General features: G+C 28.9%; 1 protein-coding gene across 1 annotated transcript; it reads left to right on the top strand.

Annotated features, from left to right (window-relative positions):
* Nucleotides 1–538: 538 nt before the first annotated feature.
* Nucleotides 539–8758, top strand: LOC143082642 (microtubule-associated protein 1 light chain 3 beta-like). Its single transcript, XM_076258436.1, has 4 exons — nucleotides 539–676; nucleotides 3574–3629; nucleotides 4221–4327; nucleotides 6240–8758. Exons 1-4 carry the CDS (start codon nucleotides 637–639, stop codon nucleotides 6397–6399), a joined length of 363 nt encoding a protein of 120 aa, XP_076114551.1. The 5' UTR covers nucleotides 539–636; the 3' UTR covers nucleotides 6400–8758.
* The last annotated feature ends 880 nt before the right edge of the window (nucleotides 8759–9638 follow it).

The following is a 9638-nucleotide window of genomic DNA, read 5'->3' as shown; positions in this document are numbered from 1 at the left end:
CATGTGTGCCCGTTATGTACTTGCAAGGCCAATCTTTCTATACTACACTATTAAGCAATTAGAAGTTAGATTTTCTACTGCCTTGCTTATCTATATTAGCTAATAAAGCATAGCGTTTGTTATGCAAATTATAAAGCAACTGTCTACACAGGGGTTCCAAAAACTCTTTGACAAAATATTTAACTTACACTATTTCCTTTGACTAAATGAACGTGGTGTAGGAAGCTGTTATAACTTAGGTAAACAATAGTAAAAGAAATCTGCAAATAAATGTGATCCCTTTTTCTTTATATGATTATTGGTAGGCCGAGTTTGTTATAGGCCGAGTTTATGATAGGCCGAGATTGTGTTAGGCGAATGACAGCTGATTGCTATTCCTTTAAACTCCCATCTAACGTAATTATTTAATCAAACTCAACTTGAGTGTTTCAAATTATAAAAATAAGTTTAAGCAATGCAGCATTTTAATTTCAGTTTTCCCTTAGTATATAATAATAAATTTTATCATCTCGGCAACGAGTTCAATAACATAGAATCATGAATTAGGGGGTGTAAATTTAAAGGAATGTCGATAACATCCGGTTAAAAAAAACTAGGACATAAAAAAGTAATTCGCAATTAACAATCACCCAAATTATGAATAAAATCACCAGGTTCAAGGAGAGGAGGAACTATGGTAAGCTTCTATATTGGTCTATATGTTGTAAATATAGAGTTCAAGAGAGAAACAATGACACAAATTATTGAAATGCTCAGGCCCAAATTATAAACAAAGGCCTTTTTCATGGAAATGTACCATATTTTGTTTGATTTTCCATTGAAAAAGTGTGAGGGTATCTACATATATATATATTATTTGAGAGAAGAAGCAAAATGGAATTATCAAACACATGTAAATGTTTCATTGATATAGCTAACGTGATGGTACCAAAATTGCACCTATTTTGACAGTTTTTTTAACTACTTTTTTTTTATAATCAAGACAAAAATTTCCATTTTGTGTTTATTTTGTAGCCGTATCCTTCTTTATTAAATAGGTACACCAATTTGATTTTCAATCCATATGGAATCATAGAAAAATTGGTCTGAACCTAGTCCGAGATTACTCTGACGTCCAACGGCTGTTTTTGCCAGACAAGCTGGCGTCCCAACTTGTCTGGCAAAAACAGCCGTTGGACGTCAGAGTAATCTCGGACTAGTCTGAACCTAACCGCCAAAACATCAATGATTCTGTAATGAGGAGTACCCAAATTGCATCCAGTGGCGTAGCTAGGTCATTTTTATGTGTACGCCCGAACCTTGGGGGTTCTTAGCGGGTCCATTTCATAGCACCTTCTGGTAGTAGGTTCGAAGTGGGGAGATATCTAGAATGAGATACTATTGCTATCAATAGCAACATTCTTAAAAATATCTAAAACTTTTTTATGTTTAATTCGTTCATTGTCAGTTAATTTGGAATCTAATGGTCATTGGTTTTAGAGAAAATGTCCAAAGCAGTTACTTTAAAATGTGTTCATTCTCAATTTTAACAGAAATGTTAAAATGCACTATTAGTTTTGTGAAACCTTGGTTCACGCCTGGGATTACTGACTTTCCGCCAAAGCCGAATCCGACCTCTCGCAGTCCTTTATAGGATTTTAAAAAAAATATTTCGATATTTTTGCTTGAACTGGTCAAGTTTCAAGACAATCTATGAAGGTTTATAAATTTATCATGTAAGAAAAAATCCAGACGGTGTGTTAATTGCGGAATAATAAGCCTGTCTGTTAATATAATACTGAAACTTAAAATGAAAAAAACAACACTTTCAGAATTTTGCTTTAGACAATAATCTTTAAAAAGCTTCTGTCAAACTTTCATGAAATTCGATGAAGGTTTGACAAAGTAATTGATGTGTTACAAACTAACCCAACACTGTATCCACTTATTGACTTCTAAAAGAACTTCCTATTATCCGTGAAATACAGGGTAAATACACATTACTTTACCATTATGCTCTGGATACTCATTTGATCACAATTAGTTTCAGTCCAACTTCCGTAATGTTTTTACCCCATACTGAACTTTAGTATCATTGACGAAGCCGACGTTTAGAATCGTTATGTCTCGCTTTTGCGACACAAATGTCACACGCTCCAAAAATAATGCAAACCACATCGAACTTCAGTAGATAATGAATTGCTTTAAAGAAAAGCAAAGTGATTAGAATTCACATGTTTCAGACTTTGACAGAAATTGAACAAAATTTAATATATAATTTGATACCATTTGGTTGAAATGTGGAATTTTCATTACTTTCAGTCAAAACTGCAAGCCATTGAAGAAAGAATTGCATTGTGGATGTGCTTTTACCAGTTCTGTTTATATTCTTTATATTAAAATATCTTTTTATCAAATTTCAAGTGTACATCCGGCGTTTTGACGTAAACGTAGCTACGCGCCTGGCATCCATGCTTATATTCGCATCGTCAAAAGTCGAATAACAGAGTTTTTTGTTAAATTTTTTCAAATATTTTAACCAATTGGATATTTGTCCATGGTTACTCTTCATTTTTTAAGAAATAGATACTTGAAACATACAGTCAGGGGTACTACTTGTACAAGTGTATTTTATTTACTTGAAGAAGTAAAAAAAAATATACACATATAAGTAAATTTGTAGGATACTTATACAAGTGAATTTTATTTACTTGTATAGGTAAAAAAAAAATTGGCTTAGTTATGTCCCTTAGGCATCCATAATTTTTTACTTGTATAAGTAAAAAAATCATCCTTTCTTCTTTTCTTGAATTCTTCAGATTTCTTTGCTCTAATAGAATTTTAAATTGTGTACCCTTTACAGATGTCTTTACTATTCATTTAAGTGTAATTTCATGGACAATGAAAATCCCATTTGTCTGTTATCTTCATAACACTGCTCATTTACAAGCCCCAAAGGAGCAATTTTTGATTGCCTTGCGCAAATATATAAGATCTTTGCTCAATCAGTTTCTTTGATGAATTAATGAGATGAAACATTGAACTTTAATGAAAAAATTTGAGCAAACCTGGGAAAAATCATTAAAGGCATGATTTTATATCTCAAAACTTGAGGATTTTTGTGGGATTGTAAGAAAAATTTACTTATACAAGTAAATTTTTTAGAAAATTAAGGGGAGATTATTCAAACATTATTTATTTACTTATATGTGTATATATTTTTTTACTTCTTCAAGTAAATAAAATACACTTGTACAAGTAGTACCCCTGACTGACATATTGTATTTGCTAATTTTAAAAAGATGACGTTTTAATGACGTCGCATGGCGGAATTCCTTCGCCAGTTGGGTATTATTTTTTTTAAAAGGACTGTCTGAACTGATTATCATTGAACTAGAACACATTTTGGTTTAAGGGCTAGCTGAGGCATGCCTCCGGGTGACAGATTTCCTAGCTGTATTGAAGACCCATTGGTGGCCTTCGCCTGTTTTCTTATCTTTGGTCAGGTTGTTGTATATACACATATTATATGATATGATAACAACACATGCATGGTAATTTTAATGTACATGTAAGTTAATGTTTTTGTTTTAGAACAGAGAAGTAGGGATGTTGAAGCTATCAGATGTCAACACGATGACAAGATACCAGTAAGTATTGATGAATAATAATTATTTAATTATATACATGTATCTACAAATACTTCAATATGATTGGTTAACAAATTAAACAGTAGACCAGATGCTTTTGTTAGGTTTGTAAAGACTGTCGATTTCACCATCATACATTCATGCACAGCATGATATCAAACAGATAAATGGAATAGTAAGGATTAAATGTTTTTTTTTGGGGGGAGAGGGTATAAAAGTTACTATTAAAATAATAGTATTGATCTGTAAACTGGTTTATCATGTTTATTGATACATTTTACATACAAAAAATATAAACATATTACATATAAATGCACCTTTTAATGGCTTGAGATTAGACTTTAGAGTACAGTACATGTATGTAAAAAAAAAAGCATTATAAATCTTGATTATTTTGTAAGGCCCAAAAAATATAAACATGTAAATCAAAGTTGTTATCTGATCTGTACAAAGGTGTTAATTCTGTTAAAATACAACAAGTTATCAACTATAACACAAATGATCAATGTTAGAGCATGTTGATAACTTCTTAGATAAGCACCGATACATAAAAATTTCAAATTTTTTTTAAATTATTTTTTTTGATTATAGGTGATAATTGAAAGATATGAAAAGGAGAAAAACTTACCACTGCTTGACAAAACCAAATTTCTGGTACCAGATAATGTTAATATGAGTGAGCTGGTCAAAATTATAAGGTATGTTGGTGTGGAGGTATGATGCGCTAATCAAGTGTTTAGACAACAGACTTGGGGTCAATTACATTGGAATGTAATTAATTAAATTACACATTACATTGCAAAAATGATCAATTACACTAATTACACATTACACAGTTTTTGAAATGTAATTAATTAAATTACAATTACTTTACTAAAGTAATTAATTAAATTACACATTACATTTCATCATGATATTTTTAACAATCTTTTACATGTATATATAATGCATGTGTAAAATATTCACGTAAGCATAGTTTAAGCGTTGCATTTGATAATCATTTAATTTAGTTATTTTGATGTTTTGTCATTTAGTCTGAATCTGTCTGGTCTGAAAACAGCAATTGTAAATAATCTTTCGACAGAAGCTAATGTGCTAGATATTGCTTGATCAGAACATGGGAGTTTTATGATTAGAAGATCATCATATTGATAGGAGATGGAATTTGTTCCTATGTACAAAAGGCATTTTGACATCTCAGAAATGAACTCATTTAAATTAAACATAATATGAATAAAGAAATTATAAATGAATTAAAAATGTTTTTTTATTTTACTTAAAAAATATTAAAAAGTGTGCTTGTCACAATATCGAAAATAATTTTTAGTACAAACAATGTATATAATGTCTAAATATAAGCAATATTTTGCTAATTAGATAAAATATATGTAATAGTGGCATTGCCTCTGGACATTTTAATCTGATTAATTGCTGTTTGTTTTTACAGCTGTTAATTTTTATTTCTATAATCCTTTTGTGTATACTAATTTGACAAAATGATTGTATGCAGTGATTTTAAATTCTAAAACTGTCTAAGAAAGATGTTTTATAGTGACACATTTTGTGTTTTGTTTTGTTTAACAAGCTGATTAATTAATTATCATTCTATTTAGTTAAAAGATCTTTCTTAAAAACTGAACAACACTAATATATGATTCTCACATTTTGTAAATTATAAGACTATTAAAAAAAATCTGTCGGTCAAATAAATGATATAAAAACTTCAGAAAAAATTACAGACTTCATATATTAAAAAAGCATGTGATATCAATATTTGAAAAATACATGTACATATAATTTTACAATTTGAATAATTAAACACAAATCCTTATCTTTAACACAATAAAAGTACATGTAATTGAAATGTAATTCAAAAGTAATTGAGCATTACATGCTTTTTTCAATGAAATTAATTAAATTACCATTACATGTAATTCAAAAAATGCTCAATTACACATTACATGCAATTACATGGAAAATTGTAATGCATTACACTTAATTACCATTACATTTTTAATTACCCCATCCCTGTTAGACAAAATATCTGAATCTCATTAAAAAAAGAGAGCTACCCATTATACAACAATATTAAGTTTACTAGTTTAGAATCATTTACATGTATGGTACATAAAACAAGAAAGATGCAAATTTCAACCATCTGCAACAGGCATATTATTTAACCAACCTATACACTGTGTACATTGGAATAAATAGAAATGCTACATGTAAGTATGCTTCAATCAGTGAGACAGAACCTACAAAACACAAACTAGAACTGACAACTAAAGGGTTACATACAGCCTTAAAAGATCAACCTGTGTATAGGATGTTCCTGTCTTAATGTTTTTTTAAATTGGTATTCAAAATATATTTTCTGTATTTTTAAGTCCCTTTCAATATAATTCAAAGATACCTTGTGAGTGATATCATACATGCTCCTTGTGCCTCTTTTTTGAGGATCTGATACCTTGTATTTTGTCTCTTATTTGGATCAATCATCTGCTGTAGTCTTCAGTCTTACCTCGGAAGTCTTTTTTTATTTTTTATTTCATTGTTGATGTCAGATCTTGAGAATTACTAATGAGTGATATTTTGATATTTATTTTTTAGACGTAGATTGCAGTTGAATTCCTCTCAAGCTTTCTACCTCTTAGTAAACAACCGAACCTTGGTCAGTAATACAACACCAATAGCAGACGTTTACCGGAAAGAAAAAGACGACGATGGTTTCTTGTACATTGTATATGCTTCTCAAGAAACTTTTGGGTGATCAGATAATGCATTATTCATAAGTCAAACAATTGTGATATTGTCATATAAGCAAGTCAGATTTATCAATGCATTATGACCATTTTTTTTTTATCATAAACTTTTTTTAACACTTTACTGTACTGTACAAAGCTGGCATAATTACTTTTGAATCTGACATATAATCTGACAACACATGTATACCCTATAAACATGTATATTATTTCAGAACATTTTTTGAACTGGTTCATCAGACCTGTTCTATTTGTAACAAATTGTTAGATTATTTGTTTAAGTATTAAATTGTTATTTTTCTAATAAATTTACTATAATTTGGCACTGGAAATTATTTTATTCAGTATGAGTAATATGGATTTGAATAACCAGAATTTGAGCAAAAACTGACCATGTTATGTTTATTGGTTCACCATGACATCACTGGCATTGATTTTATTGGATTTGTGTAATTTTAACAAAGAGTTAATGGTTTCTAAGTTATATATTTAAAGTAAATAATTACATAGAAAATGACTTTGTAAATAAAAAAAACCATTATATACATTTACTTTAAATCTGTTAAAGTTCATCAGATACTTTTGAAGGTTGTAATTAGTAATCTAAAGAAAATACCTATGTAAATTTAAGAAAGAAGTAAAGTAAAACAAATCTGCTAGGTATCCATACAACCGTTGTCTTTTGTGTGCTATATCTTCCCCTTCTTTTCTATCTTTAGCTACTGTTTTTGCTATGTACAGCCTTTCTTTGCTCTCTGTTAGTTACCTTAATGTTGTCAACCACCATTTTATTCAACTGGTTCCTGTTTGATATTTATTTCACTGCCATATCCATCAATAGAGATGTTTGGATTAACTTGAAACAGTTAGTTTGAAGAATGTATATACATGTTAAAGGGGATAGGAAAAACTCATTACAATTTAGTTAATTGCTTTATTTAATTATATCATATTGTGGAATGTTTTTTTTAAATCACCTGAATGTGGGAATGCCATGTTAAGTACTATAAAAACTTGGTTGTACAATATATAGGTATGGATTGGTGCTTGTTGTATTAAGATTGTTTTGTTAGATGTAACTGATGTATGTGTATTTTAACTTTTCTTATCCGTCTATAGTGTTTGATTTTATGTTGACCAGTGTAAATTATTTCTTTTTTTTAAAAGGAGCAAATAAAGTAAAAGTGTTGTACTTTGATTGGAATATGAAATACTTATTTGGAAGAAGGAATAGTTTTATATTGGGAGTATATTTTATTTTTTGTGATATTTTGTAAAAAGAGTGGACATCTTTAAAAAATAAAAAGAAATAAGTTAAAGCAAAGATTTGTAGAATAAGCTAAAGCCTTAAACCCTTGTTTACAAGAAAACCAATTTCTAATTTTTGTTATTTTGTTCTAAAGAAAGCTTGCAAACAAATCAGAAGCAATTTCAAATTTCAGTAAAAGTAGACCAATTTGATGAATATTTTTTTCTAATTTTTAGACACAAGCTTTAAAAGTTATTTTCATATATACTGGTGATTCAATAAAGTAAACTTGCTGTTTCATTATTTTTTTGTGTCAGGATTAGACTCTATATTATTTTAGCATGTGTTCAACAAATAGTCAAGATTTATGCATTCTTTTCATGTAACTATATTTTCTGTGATTTGTTGTAGTGGGCATCAAAGAAGATTTAGATAGTAAAAATTCATGTGTGTATTTACTTTTACTGTTATGCGATACTTAACTTGGAAGAGTATTGTGCAAAATGGAGATCACATATTTTGTTACTTTGAGTTGTAATATTAGCCTTTTAATATCTGTCTTTGTTTTTTTATTTGGGTTTTATTTTGAGCAAAAAATAATCTCATTATTACTACTGTAGAAACATTAATTTTCGTGGGGTTAAAATTTCGTGGTTTTGTCTCTCTCTGAGATTTCATGGGGATTTAATTTCGTGGTTTCCTTAAACTGGAAGTGGTTTTATATGGAAGTTAAATTTTCGTGGCGGTTTTAATTTCGTGGATATATTCTTTCCACGAAATAAACGAAATTAAATCCTCCACGAAAATTTCTGCTTTTACAGTATTTCTTTTTGCTCTTTCCTGTATTGTTTGAATTGGTGAATTTTATTGAAATTCTTTGTTTCACAGCAGAAGAGTATATTAGAATAAACATATAACATTTATAAGAAAAACTATGCAAATATTTTCTTGTATAAATCAAGTGTATTTACCACAGGTAATGATACTTTTTTCAGCATCTTTTGTGATGAAAGTCTTTATTTTTCCTGTTAATTGTTGAACTTTTATATTTTTTTGTATTCTTATGTTTCACATTAATATGGTTAATGTATTATATATTTTCTTGAACATTCAAATAGTTTAGAAATAAATAACACTTTAAGAATTACCTTTTATTTTCAGGAACATTTAAAGTTGTCATTGTACTTCCTGTATCACTTATAATATACTAGAATAGATACTTTCATTTCATAAGTTTTTTTAATTACAAGGAGATGTTTGTTATTGGAAAATCAATTTAATACCCAAAATATATTTAAAGTCTAAATTTATTCTATCAATAAAGTATCATTACTACGTGATAATTACAATCTTCCTTGAATTTTAGAAAATGAACATTTTGAAACTGGTTAATTGATCATAGAGTATGGTATTCATGATTTTCTGTTACTCATTTAAAAAGGTTAGGGTGAACGTATTAAAATTTAATGATACAATTTATGTATAATATTGTAAATAAAATAAAACATCTTCTATATAAAAAAAAAAGGATGCTGTACTCAGCTCTGTTGATCTAGCCTGATGTCATTACAAATTTGAAGTATTATTATTGTACTGGGACTTCAACCAATTAACAAGCTTGATTTGGTGATTCTAGTACAAATTTTGTACTCAAGAGTTAGCACTAAGTAAAGTTTAATGACCAAGGCCCTATTTATTATATATCCAACTCCCCTCTATATTTTCTTTGCCTATAGGGAATCATTGATCATCATCTCAGCCATTATGTATATTTTATCCCTTGTATGTTGTAGTTTTCAGTTAGAATAACGTCAAAATAATTCTGATAGTATCACACTTATAAGTCTCCTTCAGACGAAGTCTAAGTTTTATTTAGGACTGTCTGTCCATCCATCATTTCGACAAATCAGTTTTCCACACTTTTTTTTTTGTCATTCTTGAAGATATTGGTTTGAAAATTGGTATATAGTTTTATCATGACAAGTTACAGATCAAGTT

The sequence above is a fragment of the Mytilus galloprovincialis genome, chromosome 7 (assembly GCF_965363235.1).
Source record: "Mytilus galloprovincialis chromosome 7, xbMytGall1.hap1.1, whole genome shotgun sequence".
Classification (NCBI taxonomy): Eukaryota; Metazoa; Mollusca; class Bivalvia; order Mytilida; family Mytilidae; genus Mytilus; species Mytilus galloprovincialis.
The sequence above is the reverse complement of the archived record's forward strand: the minus strand, read 5'-3'. Positions and strand labels throughout refer to the sequence as shown.